The 21,475-nt window shown below is 46.5% G+C and overlaps 1 protein-coding gene across 1 annotated transcript in view; it reads left to right on the forward strand.

The window, feature by feature from the left end:
• Positions 1–330, forward strand: part of LOC147820547 (putative PWWP domain-containing DNA repair factor 4) — a gene marked incomplete at its 5' end in the record, with an annotated part of 7,698 nt that extends 7,368 nt beyond the window's left edge. The window contains 2 exon segments of the mRNA XM_087204049.1: positions 8–208; positions 211–330. Coding sequence (XP_087060175.1) covers positions 8–208; positions 211–330 — 321 coding nt within the window.
• Positions 331–21,475: the final 21,145 nt, after the last annotated feature.

A 21,475-nucleotide genomic window follows, 5' to 3' on the forward strand; every position in this document is an offset into this window, starting at 1 on the left:
CCTGGAGGACGACGCCCAGCTGTACACCGTGGCCACGCACTTGCAGCGAGTCTTCGAGCAGACAGAGTGCCCCATGCTTCCCCTGCTCGGGCTCGACACGGTGCAGCTGGTGCTGGAGGTCCTGCTGCCTGAGGCCATAATCTGCTCCATCGCTGCCCTGAAGGCCCTGGACTACCACAGGGCCGGCACCGAGGAGGAGTACCTGCGGGGGGGCCCCAGGTGCACTCCTGAGAGGAAGCCCTGTTTGACAGGCGTGTCCTGAAGGAGAGGAGGAAGAGAGCCACCGCCGCCCGGGCACTGGCCAGCGCCCCTCCTGGGCCCGCACCTTAGTGCCCAGGGAGCCGGCTCCCCTCCTCTCCCACCTCCCCTCCTCTCCCACCTCCCCCCCCACCTCCCCTCCCCTCCCCTCCCCTGCGAGACCCGCGTCCCTCTGACACACTGGCCCAGGGAGCAGCTGTGTGCACAATAAAAGCTTTGCGCCCTGCACCTTGCCTGGCTGCTGCGTGCTGCATGGGCTCCTAACCCAGCACGGGAGCATCCAAACTTATACAGACCAACGCCCTCCCGGGGAGGGCCCCTCCACAGGGACCAGGGCTGCTCTTGTGGCTTCCAGGGCTCATTGCCCATCCCCTTCCCATGCTAATACACATCCGGGGTCACGCTGGGTGCTGTGGGCTTTTAGGAATGAGGATGGGAAAGGGCCTTCCATGCCCTAGAAGCAGGGGGCCCCTTCCTCCCGGCCAGGCCCTGACTGACACAGCCCCTCTCCTGGGCCCCTTCCTGGGACTCGTTCATGGTCCCCCTGCTCCTTGTTAGATCCAGAGGACCTCTGTGCCTGCCGTTGGGGACCCACCACCCACCCTCGGGACTGCATGCCTTAGCTTCTCTGGGGGCCCTGTCCCTCTGGCTCTAAGGCACCACACGACATCAGCTCTCCCACCGAGCAGAGCCAGGCTTTCCTCCAGGCAACACTGTGTCCTTCACTGCCAAGCTCAGTCAGTCACCCGCCCCTTCCCAGGTGGGCAGAGCCAGTGGGGTGCTGCTGGAGGCTGTGCTCCGAACAGGAGCTTTGGGTGCCACAGAAAGGGACGGAAACCCTGGGGCCCCCGTGACTCTCATTCCTCAGGTGACAGGGATGTGCCCTTCTTCTCCCTCTTTGGGAGAGACAGCCCCGGTCTCGGGGCCTGAAGGGCTGTCTTGGAGGCCAGAGCCCCAGTCTCCCCCATTTCCGTGAGGGGAGTGGCATCTGGTGGTTGGGTGAAGGGACGGGAGCCGGTCTCCCTTGGATGTCATTTGCACCCGAGGCCTCTTCTGAGGAGGGGCCATCATGTCCCTGGCAAGCACTTACTCTCCCCCTGTTGGAATCAGGCTCAGTGAGAGCACTTGAGTTTTGGGGGTGCATTGGTGGCTGAGTGGGCTCTGAGCACATGCCATGATTGCCTGAGCTGGGTCTCTTTCAGGTGTGTGAGTGTGTGTGTGTGTGTGTGTGTGTGTAGGGAAAGCTCCACCTGCCACCCAGTCTGAACCCTGGGATTAAGGAGACCTCCTCTCCTGGGGCCCTAGGGCCGACTGCTGAACATCAGGCCCCAGTGATGAGGCTGCGTGGAACTGATGCGGGGAGACAGCATGCTCAGCGTGCACAGGGCTCCACATCCATGGGGGGAACAGAGGAGGTGGGAGGCTGTAGCCTTGAGAGGTGGGGAGCCGATGAACCTGAGCATGTTGGCTGCCTCCATTCCCCGTAGCCCTGTCGTGACATCAGAAATCCCACAACCCTTGCAACTTGGGGGAGCAACCTTCTTGTTCCTGGAAATCCTGCAAAGGCCTCATCCAAGGGGGCAGCTTCCAAAGATGTCACTTGCCACAGGCAGCATCCATCCAGCCACCTTTCTTTGTTGTGGGACTAATGCATAAGGTGATGCGGGACTGTGTGCATCACAGCACCTGACAGCATGGGAGGACGGTCCAGTTCGGGTGTGGGTAGGAGATACCTGGTCCTTCCAATGAACTGCAGGACCCGCACGAAGTGAGGTCAGGCACATGGGGATGGATTTTGAGGTTGTGACTCCACCCCAGCAGGGGATAGACTGTCATCTACTATGTGGGAGAGCTTGTGTCATGGGGTACAGCGCTGAAGGGGCTTCCGCGTTCTTGGGCAGCCTGTTTGTTGCTGCAGTTGCACTTTCAAGCTTGACAACAAGGACAGACACAAAAGGAAATGGAGATACAGTAAGCTCCCAACTTACAAGCAAGTTCCATTCCGGGAGAACTGTTCATAAGTCAGATTCATTGGTATGTTGGGAACTTACTGTACTAGAATTGCTGTGGCAAAATATTGAGGAATTGGTGACAGTGAGATAGAGCATGAGACATGGTTTAGTATGGGAGACCAGAATCCCTACTTCTGAGCTCTCCTCTGCTGGAGGGTACAGAAGACACAACCCAAACCAGGGATGTGCTCATTGGCTGCCACTGCCCTCTTAGAGAATCTCCCGTTGGCTCTTTCCAGAAAACAATGGTTGGAGGCAAGCACCACTGCATGGAACTGGCAGTCAATGCAGATGATACAAATCAAGTGGCATAGGCATCATTCTCATTCCGGGCAAGAAGTGTGGGGTGGGGCCAGGCTCGTGGGCCTGGTAAGGGTCTGGTGCAATGTGACAGATAATAGTATTCCAGAGTCCAGACATAGGGACAGCTGACTAGGGCAGCAGCTGAGAGCTGGCGTGCAGGAGGCTGATGTGAGCATCTGCAGGACACAACTTACTCCCCACCAAGTGTCCAGATTGAAATCGGTTCAGAGGGCCTAGAGTCCATCGGCTGAATCGGAAATCAGACACTCGCAGCTACACGTTCCCCAGAAAATTCCGTGGTGGAAAGGAGGAAGCCTACTTTTTAAAAACATTGCTGAATATGAATTTCTCTGCTTAGAAAGGGGCCTATGAAGCCCAGGGATGAAGGGAATCGTGTCTCAAATTCATCTCACAGAGTACTCAGAAGTTTTCTGGGGTACTCAGGATACTGCATGTAGGCCATGGTGGGTGACCCGGGGGCAGGTCTTTCTGTGAAACTTACAGAGTCGCTGCTTGGATTCACAATGAAACCATTGCATCTGTTGCTTTGAACTGATGTTCCAGAGTACTTGAGACTGTGCCCTAGCATGGGAGACGCATCTGAGGAAACAAACCCAGGCAATGATGTTCTCCATAGACGGAAGACTCTTCTTATTGGTTCACATAACATTATAGAGAAAGGTACATGGGGAAGCCTATAAGGCTGTCCTTTCTCTGCAATATGACAACATAGCATAAATGGCAATTCTGTACTTAAACAGGAGAGAAGACTTGAATTTCTAAAATCAGAAAGGGAAGTTGGGACATTACTACTGAACTTACAGAGATTTATCTTTTTGCAGTACTAAGGATGGAACTCAGGGCCTTAGACATCCTAGGCAACTGCTCCACCACTGAGCTGCACCTGCAGTCCACCAGGGTTTTCTTAAAAGAGTGTAAGAGACTATTATGAATAAATATATACCCAATTAAATAATCGAGATGACATGTTTAAATTCTTAGAAATACACAAAGTAAAAACACTAACTCACCAAGAAATGGAAATTCTCAATAAGCCCGTAACAAGCAGAAAGACTGAGTCTGTTATCAAAAGCTCTCAGAACAAAGAAAATCCCAGCACCACATAGCTTCACTGGTAAATTTAATGCAAACATTTATAAAAGAATTCAAGACCTCTCACGCTCTTCCTTAAGAGAAATAGAGGAGAAAGGCACCCTTCCTAATGCATTCTACGTGGCCAACATTACCAGGATACAAAGAAAGGCAGACAACACAAGAAAGCTATAGACCAATATCCCTGTCTCAGTCACTTCTTCATCACTGGGTCACAGTACCCTACACCCACAGCTGCAAGAAGGAGAGGTTTATTTTGGCTCACAGTTCAGTCCATAGTCAGCTGGCTCCCAGGCAGGGCGGCACATAGCAGAGGAGCCTGGTGGAGAAGAGTTTCTCTCGGCCTGGCAGACAGGGAGCACAGACCATGGAGGAGCAAAGGAAGAAGAGAAACCCTTCCGGGTCCCGCCCCCAGTGACCTTACCTGCCTCCTCCCACCAGACCCCATCTCCTAACAGCAAGCAGCTATAAGCATACTCCAATTACCTTCCAGAAGCCCCGCCCACCAGTTCTTGGGGGACATCTAGATACAAACCATAACAATCCCTGATGGCAGTATATTAAGAGAATGACACATCTTAACCAAACCGCGTTCATTCCGGGAATGTGAGAATGGACCGACAATGCAAAGAAATGAATGTAATACACCACATTAATAGAACGAAGGAAACAAACCACATGATAACTCAAATGATACAGAAAAAGCATTTGGCAAAATCCCACACCCTTTCGTGAAAAAACACCCAGACAACATGGAAAAAAGGTTGAGTATCCTCAACCTGAATAGGGGCAATGATGAAAAACCCACAACTAGCATCATATTCAATGATGAAAGAACGGCATCTCTCTCCCTAAGATCACGTATTAGTCAGTGCTTACAAGAGCTTGCAGGGTTGGGGCGGAGCTCCCCAAAAGACTACAGTGCTTTCAATCAGACTGAAGGAAGGACACAGAAATTTACAAGATTAGCCTGCAATGGCCGCCCACAGAGTGGAATGTGGAACAATACAAAAGATCTGCCACACATTAGAGATCCGAAGGATGCAGCCAAAGGCCTGGAGCCCACCACAGTGTCCTGTAGGAGTCCGCATCAGGAGGCCCAAGGATCCGAGAAGGAAGACAGAGGGAGGGGTCTGGGCTGCAAGGTCCAAGGGTTGGCGCTCGAAGCTAAAGAGGCAAATATATTTCTTTGCACCCGCCGGCCAAAAGAAAGAAGCTGCTCTGAAAGCCAGGAGAAGACACCCAACGTGAAGGCGCAGACCAGAGCTCCTCTGAGGAAAATCAGCTGACACCCTTCCCTTCCGCTCTCCTTTATACTAATTCTGGCACCAATCCTCCTTAAAGTGGGTCTTCCACGCCCGGAACCGTGCTGACTCAATTCAGCTGGGTGTTCCCGCTCAAGCTGACAAGTAATCAATTGACCACCGCAGATCATAGCAAGACAAGATTCCCACTTTCACGATTTCAGTTCGGCACTGTACTGGAAGTTCCTGCCAAAGCAATTAGACAATAAAAAATCAGACAGTAAAAGCTATCCAACTTGGAAAAGTGCAAGGAAGACAGCCTCTTCTTGCAGGTGGGCTGATCTTATATATAGACGATTCTAAAGAATCCACCAAAAAGCTATTCAAGCTAATGAATTCAGTGAGGTTTTAGGATGCCAGATCATCATGTAGCACGCCACTATGTTTCTGCACACTAAAAATGAACAGTATGAAAAGGAAATTAAGAAAATAATTCCATTTACGGTTTCATCAAAAAGAGCCAAATACTCAGGATCAAGTTCAGCCAATGAGACGCAAAACTCACACACTTAGAACTATAGAACCCTTTTGAAATAAGCATAAAGCCAGACCCAAATAAGCAGAAAGACAGCCTGTTTTCATGGAAGGAAGACATAATTTGTTAAGATGGAAATGCACTCCAAATGTATCTACTTCTTCAATTTCAATTCTTACCAAAATTCCAATAGGTTTTTTGCAGAAATACAGAAGCTGATCCTCAAATATGGAATTCCAGGGGACTCTGAAATCAAAGTCATCTTGAAAACAAAGAAAAAAGGTGGAAGACTCCCAATTCCCGATTTAAAAGCTTCGTGTGAGACTACAGCCATCAAGACAGTGTGGTGTTGCAGCTGAGTCCTAAAGTAATGCATGCCCCCGTGGTTAGGCACTTTCAACAGGTGTGGCAAGGATATTCAACACGCAGAAGGGTTTACATTTGTTGTGGTCTTCAACAATATTTCATTCCAGTGTCCTGGGCAGGGCCATGGCATTCAGCAGAACTCTGCCAACGTTTGGCATATCCAGTGCTTCCTGGGGGCATGGTGCTAAGGCTGCAGGGGAAGAATAGATCTCCTCATTGAGCTGCGGTCAATCACCAGAGGGGACAATGTCCCAGGAGCATTGTGAGAAGCCCACAGAGCTTGGCACTCTACTGACGACAAAGCCTTGTCCTGGGACAGACGGCCACGTGCCCCTGCTGCCCTATGCCATCCCCGGCAATTTCCTCCTCTGCCTCTGTTGCAGGATGTCCAGAAAGCAGGGCTCCCCCTCCCCACCTCAGTTGCTGCACCCTCGAAACGCTGCCTGGCAGGTCTATTACCATCTACCCGCCTTGCTCCTCACACCCTGGGGGTGTAGAGATTCCCTCCTTGCTCCTTGGTTTTGCTCTCGAAAAAGTCTCCCTTTTTCCTCCATAAAAAAGATCTAATTCGAGGGTGAGGAGGACCGCCCCCCCCCCACCCCGGGCAGGCCCACCAGCTGATGGCTGGGCCGAGTGGAGCCGGCGGGCCGAGTGGGGCCGAGCGTTGCAGGCTGACCGGGACCTACTTGCTCAGGCTTGCTCCACCAGCTTTCCACCAGCCACCAGGACAGGCTGAGGAGGACCACCCCACCCCCACCCCGGGCAGGCCCACCAGCTGATGGCTTGGCCTCGCAGGCGCCTCCAACAATTACCCGCCCCACGTCGGCCTCTGGTCTTTTGGCTGTGCAGCTACTTGGTTACACACTGCAAAGGCACAGGGGGACAAAAGCCATTGTCCTGAGCTCCAGAAGTGAACAACAGAGAGAGTGCCTGTCTCAGGCTCCCTGACGAAAACAAGTTCACTGGAAAAGTGAAGGGAATCTCTGCAATAAAGGCACACCTGACCACCGTGATTGGTAAATTGGAGGGATTATCAGCTCCCATCAGAAACTGGACTTTCTTCAGGGGAAAAGCAGCTGAAACCTGCAGTAGAACCTTGCAGAGTTCAACCCTGCAGGAGGACAGGGAGCTCAACTTGGGACTTGCAGCCAGAAACTTGCCTGAATCTCACGGGTCTGGCACTAGCTTACTGAGACTCATTAACTTGTAACTACACACTGCTGCCCACGTCGTCTATTGTGACAGCAGAGACACACCTTGAACGAGGCCCTTTATTTTTTAAAGGTGATAGATTAATAACTACCACAAATTGTCATTCTTTAAGAGGTATTTGATGCTATGGTGTTGCTGATTTTATGACTTGGGCTAAGATGTTGTGATTGATCTACACAGTCGTCCTTCCTGGTATAATGAAAATGAGATAGCCTCAGAGCCATTAGAGACTCAAAACCTAAAGACCAGTTATGTCTGGTAGACGCCTCTGAGAAGCAATCATTCCATAAGGGTTTTAAATAGATCAACAAAGATACTTACAATAAACAACTTCATAATATCAACCCAGGAACTAAACCAGGGACAGTACCAAAAACAAAAATGAGAAGGCATATAAGCAAGTCACAAACCCAGACTTCCACCCCACAAAAGGCAATTTCTGGGGGAAATGAGGTGCAAAAGTCTGATAATCAACCACCTGGACACCCTGAACTGATAGCACAGGAAGTAACAAAACAGATGAATGAGGCTCTAGAAAAATTCAAAGCAGAAATAATCTCCCAGATAACTACAGAGATAGATGGTGAGCAGAGTGAAAGACATGATTAGAGGCTCTAGAACAGAAACTGATAAAAAAAAAAAATAGATGAGCTCAGAAACATGCTGGAAGCCAGGAATGCCCAGCATAAGAAAGAAATGGAAACCATGATCGCCCAACATAAGAAAGAAATGGAATCCATGAAACAGATTCAAGCAGATATTCAGGAGATTAAAAACTCCATTGAAAGCATGCAGAGCAGATTAAGAGAATCTGAAGATAGAATATCAGATATAGAAGACAGGATTGCGGTTAAGGACCATGAAAACAGAGATTTAAAAATAGTAAGGGACCATGAGAAATCAATTCAACAGCTGCTAGATGATGCAAAGAAGAATAACATAAGACTGATAGGAGTCCATGAAAAAACAGGAGAAAGTACAATTGACATAAAAAAAAAACTGTTCACAGAAGTAATAGTAGAAAACTTCCCAGACAGAGGAGGAGAATTGGACATACAGATAAGCAAGGCATATAGAACTCCACCCAGCCATGATCAAAAATAATCTACACCTAGACATATAATAGTCAAGATCCCAGAAACCCAACAGAAAAACAAAATCCTACAGGCAGTTAGAGAAAAGAAACAAATCACCTATAAAGAAAAGCCCATCAGAATCACAGCAGACTTCTCAACACAAACCCTCAAATCAAGGAGAGCCTGGAGTGAAGTATTTCAAGCCCTAAAAGAAAATAACTTCCAACCTAGACTGTTGTATCCTGCAAAATTATCTTTCAAAATTGATGGGGAAATTAGATACTTCCATGACCTGAGAAATTTCATGAACACCAAACCAGCACTCCAAACAATTCTAAGCAATATCCTAGAAAAAGGCAACGAAGGTCACAACTCCATGAGGCTCAACAGAGGGAAGCCACCAGACAAGGTAAGAAACTAAAGGGAAAAGGGGGGAAAAATAAGAAATAAAAGAGCCAACAACAGTAAAACATCATGACAAGGAAGAGTCAATATCTCTCAATTATACCTATCAATGTTAATGGCCTCAATTCACCAATCAAAAGAAGTAGACTGACAGAATGGATTAAGAAGCAAAATCCAGCAATATGCTGTATACAAGAAACACACCTAACTCAAAAAGAAATTCATAGACTGAAAGTAAAAGGATGGAAAACGGCTCTCCACACGACAGGAACCCAGAAAAAAGCAAGGGGAGCAATCTTATTTGCAGACAAAGTAGATTTCAAACCAAAACTAACTAAGAAAGACAAAGATGGTCATTACATCCTTGTGAAGGGAACCATCCAAGAGGAAGCGGTGACAATCTTAAATATATATGCACCAAACATGAATGCCCCCAACTATACAAAACAAATATTAATGGACATGAAAAACCAAATAAGCACTAATAAAGTTGTAGTGGGGAGCATCAATACCACACTATCACAAATAGACAGATCATCTAGACAAAAAATTAATGAAATTCTAGAACTGAACCAAGCTATTGAACAAATGGACTTAATAGATATTTACAGAGTGTTCCACCCCACAAATTCAGAATACACATTCTTTTCAGCTGCACACGGGTCATTCACCAAAATAGACCACATGCTAGCTCACAGAACATGTCTAAGTCAATGTAAAAGAACTGAAATTACCCCCTGTATATTATCAGACCACAGTGCCATAAAATTGGAGATCAATAACATGAGAAACTGCAAAACTCCCACAAACACCTGGAAATTGAATAACACCCTCCTGAACAACCAATGGGTCACAGAGGAAATTAAAGAAGAAATTAGACAGTTTCTACAAGTAAATGATGATGCCAGTGCAACATTTAGGAATCTATGGGACACAATGAAAGCAGTTGTATGCAGGAAATTCATAGCAGTGAATGCCCATATTAGGAAAACAGAGAGAACTTAGATAAATAATCTAATGCAGAACCTCAAACTCCTAGAAAAAGAAGAGAATAACAAACCCAAAGCCTGCACAAGAGAGGAAATTATAAAGATCAGAGCAGAAATCAATGCAATGGAGACTAAGGGAATGATACAAAAAATTAATGAATCAAAGAGTTGGTTTTTTGAAAGAATAAATAAAATTGATAAACTTTTAGCCAACCTTATCAAAAAAAGGAAAGAAAAGACTCAAATCCATGCAATTAAGACCAAAAAAGGGGAAGTCACAACAGAACCAGCAGAAATCCAGAGGATCATCAATACCTACTTCGAGAACCTGTACTCTAATAAAATGGAAAATACAGAAGAAATACACAGATTCCTAGATACATATGAATGGCCAAAGTTAAATGAAGAAGATATAGAAATTCTAAACACCCCAATTACAATGAGTAAAATTGAAAATGTAATAAAAAATTTACCAACAAAGAAAAGCCCAGGTCCTGATGGCTTCACTGCTGAATTCTACAAGACATTTAAAGAAGAACTATCACCATTACTCTTTAAACTCATCAAGGAAATTGAAAGGGAAGCAAGGCTTCCAAACACATTCCTGGAAGCAAGTGTGACCTTGATTCCAAAACCAGGGAAAGACCCAACCCAAAAAGAGAACTATAGGCCAATCTCCCTAATGAACATAGATGCAAAAATCCTCAACAAGATACTGGCAAACAGAATACAGAGGGTCATCAAGAAGATCATACACCCTGACCAAGTCAGATTTATCCCAGGGATGCAAGGATGGTTCAACATACATAAAACAATAAATGTAATACACTATATTAACAGAGTCAAGGACAAAAACCTTATGATCATCTCAATAGATGCAGAAAAGGCATTCGACAAAATCCAACACCCATTCATGATAAACCCTCTGCAGAAAATTGGAATAGAAGGTCTTTATCTCAACCTGATTAAGGCTATCTATGAAAAACCAACAGCCAACATCATACTAAATGGTCAAAAACTGAAAACTTTCACTATAAAATCAGGAACAAGACAAGAATGCCCACTATCACCACTCCTGTTCAATATAGTTCTGGAAACATTAGCCACAGCAATTAGAAAAGAGAAAGAAATAAAAGGAATAAAGATAGGAAAGGAAGAAGTTAAACTGTCATTATTTTCTGATGATATGATACTTTACATAGAAGACCCAAAACACTCTGCCAAAAGACTTCTGGACTTAATTGACAGATTCAGTAGAGTAGCTGGATAGAAGGTCAACACTCAAAAAACAATAGCCTTCTTATACACAAATAACAGACTCATTGAGAGAGAAATTAGGGAAACAATTCCTTTTACAATAGCATCCAAAAAAATGAAATATCTAGGGATCAATCGAACAAAGAAAGCAAAAGACCTCTATGCTGAAAACTACAGCACCCTGAAAAAGGAGATCGAGGAGGATACAAGAAAATGGAAAGACATCCCTTGTTCCTGGGTAGGAAGAATCAATATAGTGAAAATGGCCATACTTCCAAAACTGCTATATAGATTTAATGAAATGCCAGTTGAAATTCCAACAATATACTTCACAGAGCTAGAGAAAACAATCCAAAAATTCATTTGGAACCAGAAGAGACCTAGAATAGCAACAGCAATTCTTGGCAACAGAGACATGGCTGGGGGTATCACAATACTCAACTTGAAACTATACTACAAAGCTACTGTGATAAAAACAGCATGATACTGGCAAAGAAACAGACCTGAGGATCAGTGGAATAGATTAAAAGATGCAAAAACAACTTCAGACATTCTCAGCCACCTCATCTTTGACAAAGGAGCCAACCACCCTCATTGGAGGAAAGCTAGCCTATTTGATAAATGGTGTTGGAAAAACTGGATTTCAACCTGTCAGAGATTAAAACTAGACCCATGTCTATCACCATGCACTAAACTGAGATCTAAGTGGATTAAAAATCTAAATATTAAGACAGAAACACTAAACTTGCTGGAAGATAAGTTAAGTGGACCTCCTGAAGACATTGGCATAGGAAAAGACTTTATGAACAAAACCTCAGTAGCACAGGAACTAGCACAAAGAATCAACAACTGGGATTTCATCTTATTAAAAAGCTTCTGCACTGCAAGAGAAACCACCAACAGAGCTAACAGACAACCTACAATGTGGGAAAAAAATTTTAGCAGCTGTAACTCAGACAAAGGGCTACTATCTAGACTATATAAAGAACTGAAAAAAATCAGGCCCCCCAAATTCAAAGACCCAATTCAAAAATGGGCATCTGAAATGAACAGACATTTCTCAGACAAAGAAGTAAAAGCAGCAAATAAACATATGAAAAATCGTTCAACATCACTGGTCATTCGAGAGATGCAGATGAAAACAACACTGAGATTACACCTCACCCCAGAAAGAATGGCTGCTATCAAGAAACCAACCAATAACAAATGCTGGTGGGGTGGTGGGGAGAAAGGAACCCTTCTCTATTGTTGGTTGGAGTGCAGACTGGTACAACCACTATGGAAATCAGTGTGGAGATTCCTCAAAGAACTAGGGCTGGAGGTCCCATTTGACCCAGCTATTTCCCTGCTGGGTATTTTCCTAAAGAATTAAAAGAATCATACCACAACGATATATGTGCACCCATGTTTATAGCAGCACAGTTTGTAATAGCTAAAGCTTGGAAACAGCCCAAATGCCCATCAACTGGAAACTGAATAAAGAAGATGTGGTTTTTTCATAAAGTGGAGTACTAGTCAGCCATAAAGAATGAGAAACTAGAGTCATTTATAGCTAAATGGATGCATAGTGAGGTGATACTCTTAAGTGAAATAAATAAGACACACGTGTAAATACCGAATAGTTTCTCTAGTGTGAGAAACTGAGAGTGTAAATAAGGACTAAAAGGATTAATAACTAATAAATGATACTTTGAAATTGGAAAAGGTCCAAAGGGGTAGGGGTGGTGGGAGGGGAAGGGGAAAGGAAAGAATGGAAAGGAAAAATTATGAGAAAAGAAAAAAAATGGAAACAAAGTATGTAAATAGGGAAGGGTTTAGGGGTGAAGGGCGCACAGGTAATGGGGAAAAATAAGAACCGAGATACATCATGTACAGGTACAAGCACCCAATGATAAATGTAAATGTATTGTATACCTAAAATGTACCAAAAAAGAATTTAAGAAAAAAATAAAATAAAATAAAAGCAATGTATGGAAGGGCCAGGGATTTAGCTCAGTGATTCTGGCACCTACCTCGCAAGTACAGGGTCCCGAGTTTAATCCCTGGTACCAAAAGAAAAAAAAGGCAATTTATGGAGCCCAGGGGTTCTAAAATGTAAGTATGGGTTGTATCAAGGTGTTTGCATTGTCAAAGCAGGTTATTCAGTGATTTCTTCCAGCTTCTGGTTTTCTTAATCTCACTCACCATTATTAAGGGTGTTGAATAATTCTGCTGTTTATTAGCTCTGTGTAGAAAGGAAAAGTAAAGCCTTAGTTTGGAAAAAAAAAAGATCTAATTCTTTTAAAGTGCACACTAACGTATCATGTGCCTAGGACTGCCAGCTTTTGCACGTAAAAATACTGAAGCCCAGGGAAGTTTGAGTTTCCCAGTAAACGATGGCTATTTTTAGTATGATAGGCCCCCTTGCCGGGGACCAGACATGATGTGCACAGATTGGTGAGGGGCCAGACTGCAGGCCCCATGGTCCCGCGGTCAGTGTTAATTTGTCTCAGGAACAGAGAAGTATGCAAAAGACCTAGATTTCTTGGCTGTGTGGGGAAGCCATGATCTCAGAGCTTCTGGAGAAAAGGTAACTCCTGCTGAGGCCAACATACAGCGCAGCCCTCCTGGTGTGGGGAAGGGCCTGGACTTGGCCCCTTTGAGAGGCTAAACTGGGGCCCTGCCTGGCCATCCTAATCTTATTATAGTCACTGTTCCCTCCCGGGATAGTGCACTACCCGCTCCCCTGCGCTCCTTGCTGATGAATAAAAGCAAGCAGCCCCACTGTGCAGTTCATCAAAGCCTGTCCAGAGAGACAGTGTCCTCCCGGGCCCCCACTGCTCACGGAATATAGTTTCTGTCTTTCTTTCATTCCCCATCATTCTCCCTACAGATATTCAGGGGTCTAAAGAGCTCCCAATACCCTGTGTATGTGGAAATGTAACTAGGTGTTCTGTAGTTCATCTGGCAACTCTATGCATAACGACACCCCCTCTTCATGCAGATTAAGCTCCTTGGCCCAGGCATCAGTGACTCTTGGCCCTCTCCTTACAGTGTACAATCCGAGCTCAACCTCAACCTTGCAGATGCAGTGACACATTCAAATAGTGCAGGAGAGCAGGGCATCGTGGTGCACACCTGTCATCCCAGCACTTGGGAGGCTGAGGCAGGAGGATCTCCAATAGTTCAAGGCCAGCCTGGGCTACAGAGTAAGTTCAAGGCCAGCCGGGACTACATAGTGAGACCCTGTCTCAAAAAAGCTTCCATGAGTTTAAAATGAGACCTACTTTTTGTTTTTCTCAGTGTTGTGAGCTATCTCTCTGCAAACTGCTACCAAGTCAGGATAAGTAAAGCATTCTCTTTCTAAACAATATAAATCATAAAAACCTCCCTATTCCCTGCCTTTGACTCCCTCCAAAAAAGGAAGTAATCATTCCAACTGGTTGCACACCCTTGCCAGAAGGCCAAGGCTAAGGCCATAATACTTTACATGCCCAGGTGCCATAGCTGTCTGCAGCCACAGGTTGCTCATAACCCAGACTCTCATATGCAGAAGGCTCTGAATGTCCAGAGCCTGTGCTCCAACTGCCACTGTCCCTGGCACATGCATGTTTTGGCAACAAAACCCTCTGCCATGTGCTTCACCTGCCTCTGCCCCAGCACCATTGTTTCCCCTGCAGCCATCTCGGGCAAAGGCTGAAACTTGTCCAACAGCCCTCGTACCATGCAGGTGGACTTGGTGCCCTTCCTGTGCCCAAGCCCTAGCCCCTTTGAGCACATGTCATGGAACTAGAGGACACCGGACCCTTCCCAAAAGCAGTCATCTGCTAACCTCAGTCCCTGTCATCTCCTGTCCTGTCTTCACTGCTCCTCCTGTCTCCTCATAACGCCATATCTGATACCAGGCTCTGTCTGTCCTTTGTTCAGCTGTGCCATCTCAGTCACCCACTCCCATGGTCATGCCCTTGCTTCATATCACCAGCAACTGACCCCAAAGACCTCACCCTCTGGCCACCCTTTCTATCTATCTCTCCTACACTCTCACCCAATTTCTCCACAATTGCTCTGGCTCACTGGCCACTGGTGCATCTCCCATGCCCACACTGTCCCCAGCCCTGACACCATTATAACCACTCCTCACTCTGCTCGCTTCACATCACACCCACCTGGCCAGAACCCAACACACCTATGCCAATGGCTCTCCCTCGCAATGTGTCACCATTCCCCCCAGGTTGCTCCTTAGGCGCTGCCAGCTATTCTACTCCACCTTCCTGATGCTGCGGTCTCCTCTCAGTCCCTTCCCACGTGAGCTGACTGTCCCAGTATGCATTCATAGTGCCCACCTCCAAAGGCTAGGGGCCTCTCTGGACCCCACAGCCCATTTCCACTCCCAACCCACCTCTCCTCTTGCCTCTCCTCGTCTCTCCCTCCTCCCCTCCTGAGCTGTCTTTACCCACTGTAGCAAAGCTCCCCTCCAAACCTGCCACCACACTGGCTTGTGCCAACATCACCGAGGATCTGATGTCATTCCTCAGTCCTCATTCCCCATGTCCTTCAGTAGCAGTCAGTGAGATCGACCATCCATGCTTTTAACAAACTGTCTTAACCTGACTTTGGGACATCTCTTTCCTTGTGTTTCCTTCCACCTCCTCTGCTCCTTGTCATGCTCCTACATCTCGGAATCCAGCCTTACTGTTCAACTGTTTCCTGATCCTGGCTGTGCTCATCCCTTCGGCAGTGGTCCTCCTAGTTTGGCCCCTGGAGCATTGCCTCCCCCTCAAAACTCAGCAGGAAGGCAAACTCTTAGACTCTGCCCCAGACCTGCTAATTCAGAGCCTGCAGCCTGAGTCTGAGCAAGGCCAGCCAGAGTATGGGAACAGTTGCCCTATACCTCTCCACCGATTCCCTGGAACTGCGCTTGGCTGCCAGCAGCAGCAAACACAGCAGGAAAGCGTCCACGAGTGCCCTGCCCAGAGCAAGCCCCTAATCCCTGAGACCTCACCACGACTCTGTTCTGTCCCTGTCTGAGCATGTGTCGCCACTGAAAGAAGGAAATGTGACCGTCACCACAGAGCTCCTTACACGGAGCTCCATGCTGGGGACATGGAAGGCACTCGGCCCATAAGTGTCCCTAATGCACGCAGGAAGCAGTTAGGTGGACAGAACTTGCATCTCCACTCTTAGGGAGCCCTGGGCCTCCCTTGGCCAGAGGTGGATGAATCAGAAAGCTGGGCTTTCCTGTCACTCTGCCAGGCTTGGCCTTTTCTGCCCCATTCCCATGCATGGAGGCCCCACAGGGTGGCCAAGCTCCTGTATGACAATCACATGTTCTTAGCTGGTCTTCTGGCCACGAGGTAGCACAACCTCCCTGTTAGGTCCCCTGATGTTTCTCTGGAGCACAGCCCTGCCATCTGTTCCAAATCACTTTTGTTTCCGTCTTCCTTATAGGAAAGTTGTACTCTCCCCATCGCCTAAATTAATTATAAGGAATGATGGAGAAAATACAGGTGAATCTCTTAGCACTGTGCCTGGTCCAGCTCCTCCAAGCAGGAGGCATCTGCTGGAGCAGAGCTGTAAGATCTTAATTAGGCAGAACACACAGAAGGGAAAGTGAATGGAGATCCCAAGCAGCTGGCAGAGCCATCAGGCCCCCGTGCAGACAGGACGCCAGCTAAAGGAGAGAGGGAAAGGAGGGAGAAAGATTAAGAAGGAACATTTCAGAGTGTGATGCAACTCTAAGGTGAGCTCAGCAAGGTGGTCAAGCTAGAGCCAGCCAGCATAGGAGTCCCATGGGCCACGCTGGCCTTAGCATAGGGGCAGCGCTCAGCCATTGACAATGTGAAAGAGGGCATTATGGTCAGCTTCAGAGCAGAGTGGCTGACACCCTCGTCAGCGGTGCTCACTGAAGTCGCAAGTCTGGGCGGAGCTTTCTCACGGCTGCCACTCTGGCTAGATATCACATTCTCAGCAAATGATGCCTGGCATTATTTTTTCTAAGTATCAAGGCTATCCCACAGGTGAGGAGGAATGCAGTCTACTGAAGATGCTGCTGGGTGGCTATGTGGTTCTGCTGTGAGCTCCTTTGTACTTCCATCTCCTTTTCTTCATGATTGGGAAGCCGTGCCTATATATCTCACAGATTGATAAAAAATGCAAAAGGCCAAAGGACTTTAAACAAGATGGTGCATATAAATGACCCAAAAGGATACAGAAACAAAGTAACCAGTGCTACCTGTGCAGGCAGGAGAACAAGCCATGAGGTTAACAACTCTCCAGACTTCCGGACCGGGCGGAGGGCGGAAGTGTTCAAGGAAGAGAGAGGCAGCGCACCAGGTGAGGCCGGTGGGTCAGAGAGGGAAGTGGAGTCCTGCCTGATGCGGCCTGAGGGCGGCAGCCGAGGAGAGAGAAGAGCCGCGCTCTAGCCATGGGGAAGGAAATGCCAGGAGGGGGAGGCTGCCGTGGACAACAGGGCACTCTGACTAATCGGCAGCTTCCAGGCATCAGGTGGAAATGACGCAAAAGTTGAGTCAGAGCCCCAGAGAGATGCACAGCATGACGCAGGGGAGGAAGACAAACTAGATGAAACAAAACCTGCAGAAGCCGCCTCCATCTTGTCACAGGGAGCATGACTGGGACCACAGACTGGGTTTGCTCCTAGGAACTGACACAGGGATTGAGAAGAAAGATCAGGTGCCTAAGTTCCCATCTTTAGAAGCCAGACTGGGAGCCAGCAGTGGGAAGAGCCGGTGAGGCCACACCTGGGCAGGGACAAGAAGCCCTGGAGATGTGGGGACAGAGGTGGCCCTGGAGACCTCAGGCCCTGGCCCCTGACTGTCAGGAAAGGCCTAGCCTCTGCAGGTCACTTGGCAGCCCCTGCCCAAGGGAACAGGAATACTTAGGCAGCTGGTGGACCTGCAGAGGCCAAGGGTCTGGGGGCAAAGAGCGAGATGGGGAGGGAATGGGAGGTCCTGCCACCCTGCCCACCTCACAGGGGACCCAGGTGACTGAGCCCAGTGAGGAAACATGTTCCAAGCTGCTGGACAAGCCTGCTCACAGGAGGGGTGGGGTAGACAGCTGGGGGGGGGCTACTGAGTTCATTTGTCACCAAGAGGAGGCCCCAAACGGGAAGGCCCTTCCTGCAGGGGGTGGCCAGTCGCCTCACTGATATCTTGGGGCCAGACCCTATGACAGCATCGGGCACCCAGAGAGAAAGCATCAATGCCCTGCACTGCAGGGCCTGCAACCTCCGGGAGGACAGGCCAGGGAGGCCTTCCCATTGTCCCAAAGGCCCAACATGGCTGGGACAGACTTGGCCCAGTGAGCTCTCAAAACAGCCTTTGGGATCAGGCCTTTCACTGGGCAGGAACTGCGGAGTAGAATACAAATAAAGCAAGAGAGAAACCACAGAGGCAAAGAAAAGAGAAGACCCACATAAAAGAGGGGGAACAAACAGCACTAACAGCAGACTGACATCTTCTCGTGGTTCTCAAAATCAACAGAAGAGGGCGCTCCTCATATGTGAAACAAAAAAAATCTATCCTCTATGCATGGCCCTTTCTCTACAAGGGCAGGAAAACTAATTTCATGTGAAAATGAGTTAGCAGAAGAGAGTCAAAGGTGAACCTCATACAAAGTTACTAAAAGGAAAAAGAGAATAAGGAGTAGAATAATGTCCCTCTAGAGAAGAAAAGCATTTCAAAAAGATGTGCACAAAACAGATGAAGCAATATTCTTTCAATTTAAAGCAAGATAAAGGCATTAAGAAAATGACCCACCAGGCAGAATTATAAAATCATAAACATGAAGTAATAGATGCCAGAAATAATTATAAATGAAAGTTAAAAGATTTAAGGGATTGTTTTAAATTTTCAGAAAATAAGACTAGATTAAAAAGACTCTAAGAGTGAATTAATGCAACAGGTAATGGCCCAAGTAAAACAGATGAAGAAATTAAGGACATGTTTTTAAATGAAAAGGGGAACAAAAAAATGAGGACTCGAGAGAAAGTGACAAACCAGGAAGACCAACAAAAAGAAAATCTAAAATACATGTAATAGGGGTTCCCAAGGGTTAAAAATCAAAAAGGACCAAAAAATGTACAATTCAACAAAGTCTTCCAAGGGGACACAGAAAAGTTGAAAACCACAAAATGAAAGAGCACACTACATACCCAGAAAAAACAGCCCAGAACAAGCAAAATCAAAACGTGCTGTAGCAAAATTGCTAAAGTCTAAAGGCAAAAAGTCTTTGGTTATCCAACCAAAAGATAAAGTGTACAATGGTAATAAAATTAAATTCTCCTTAAAATGTTGAACATCAAGGCCTTCTGACAGACGAAATTGTAAGAAAATCTGAGCAAAGGATTTTGAACGCAGCCAAGCTCATTTTCCAAGTGTCAACGCAGCAGACTGGCAGCAAAGCGCAAACACTTGCAGAATGGGGTTGCCATGACTCCTGTCTGAGGAATCTACTTGAGAATGAGCTTCAGACAGCCAAGATGACTGAGGACATTGGCATAGGCTGCCGGGCCCATTAAAGATCTGGGAAGGGTAAGGGCTGGGGGCAGTGGGGAGTCTGGTTTAGACCACATGAAGTGCACTCCACAACGAATGGGGGCAGAGAAACGGGCAAATGCACAACATTGTTTCAGCCTCTTCTCTGTAATCACACTGGTGGAAGGCTGCTTTTGTTATTCCAAGTATGTTTCATGTGTAGTATGTGATAAAATAAACCAGTGAGCATGTTATGTTCTAATTCATGTTTATGTAAAATAGATACACTTACTCTGCAGTCTTGAATATAAATTGAAATTATCTCTATAAGCTGTGGGGCATTTTCTCTTAAATGTGTGCATGTAAGTAATCCCTAGCACTGAGCATTAAAGACGTCTAAAAATTGATTAGCACAGCAGCAATGAGCTTCTGTAGCATTCCAATTGTTCTTGAAATTCCACTCCCCACTCAAAAAAATTTTTTTAAATAACACTCCTTGGGGAAAATGGCTGATCCCAGGCCTGGAGCGTAGAACATCTTGTCTTACCACGGACAAGGCAGCCCAAAGGCTCCAGGTTCTTGCTAAGAGACCTGGGAGGCCAACCTGAAGAGGCCCCTGCCAGTCACAGTGGAGACCATTTCAGCATCAGTAAGAATGAAAGTGCAATTAATTAGAACATCTAAATATGTGTAAATCCCCAAGTTCAAAAAAAATTCAGAAAAACAAAGGCCATTTTGGGAGGTTGCTAGGGAATCAACTCTTCATTGTGAATACTGGTAAATACAAGGAAAGACTCCAACATGTATCCCTTTGGATTACCATAAAAAATATCATGAACTGGGTGGCCTGTAAAAGAAATTTATTTCTCACAGTCCAGAGGCTGGGAAGTCCAAGATTAAGGCACCAATAGAGTCCACATTTGGTGAGGGCTGTTTCCTCATGAATGGCAACTTCTAGCTGTATTCTCACATGAAACAATGGACTAGCTCACTCTGTGGGGCCTCTTTCACTAAGGCACTAATCCTGTTGGTGAGGATTCCATCCTCGTAGCCAAGCCACCTCCCTAAGGCGCCATCTTTTAATGCAATCACATTAGCAATTAGATTTCAGCATATGAATTTGGGAGGAGCACAATCATTCAGATGACTGCACAGACCTATGCTGTATAAGTAGGTAAACACAGTCTCTTCATGGGACTACCCTGACCAATATGGGGAAACAATCACCTTGGATTATTGCCATTTACAGTCTCTAGTGAATTAAGGATCTAAGCATTAGGAATCAATGGTTGATTTATGTTGTTCTTTCATGTCTTAGGCCAATGTGGATAGGCAAAGATTTAAGCAAAAAAGGAAAAACTCAACAATAGTTGAAGGAAGGCATGCTTCTGTCATAAAAGGACAAAAAAAAATAAAGGAAATGAGGACCATGAAGGCTGGGATGGTGGCTATGCTGGGTAATGCAAAGGGAATCCGATTTGGAATGGGGCCAGGAACACTTCTGAGGTGACCAGTGAGAGTCTAGCTCCTTTAATGGAGCTAGGATATTTCCAGAGATGTTTGACTTAAAACAATTTTATGCTATGTATTGTTTGATTTTTTTCTGTTTATATTATTTTAACTAAAAGTTCTTTTAAGGGAAAGTGGAACAGTAGGGAGTGGAGACCATCTTAGTTACTTTCTCATGGCTGAGGCAAAATACCCAACACTCACGAGTTGAGGAAGAAAAGGTTTATTTTAGCTGACTGTTTGTAAAAAGGTTTCAGTCCAGTTGGCTGGCTCCAAGGCAGGTCAGTAGAACAGAGAGCATGGCAGAGGAGACACAGTCCATGGTGTGGCAGGCAGGGCCCAGCAGCTTTTCCTCTTCTCTCCCTTTTGCCCCATCCAGGCTATGAGCCTATTGGTCGGTGCCATCCACACCCAGGGTGGGGCTTCCATTATCCACCCCCAGAACCATGCTAAACCAGTCAGTGGACTAATCCTGTATCACACACCCATCATCCACTCACTCCCAAAAGCCCCATCTAGGAGTGCATGAGTCCTGAGGGCATCTAGATCTAAACCCTAATAGAGACCATGAGTCTACTGAGTTCTGCAGTCAAGTGGGGGGGGGGGTAAGAAAAACAATGGGAAAGTTGATCCCATTGAATTTGAGAGTAGAATGATACTTACCAGAGGCCGGGAGAGAAGCAAGGAGGGAGGGAGGGGGAGAGGCTGGTCAGTGGGTACTAAAT

This window comes from Heterocephalus glaber, unplaced genomic scaffold (genome assembly GCF_053883595.1).
Source record: "Heterocephalus glaber isolate CG9 unplaced genomic scaffold, H.glaber_assembly_v1.0 deba00001861, whole genome shotgun sequence".
NCBI lineage: Eukaryota > Metazoa > Chordata > Mammalia > Rodentia > Bathyergidae > Heterocephalus > Heterocephalus glaber.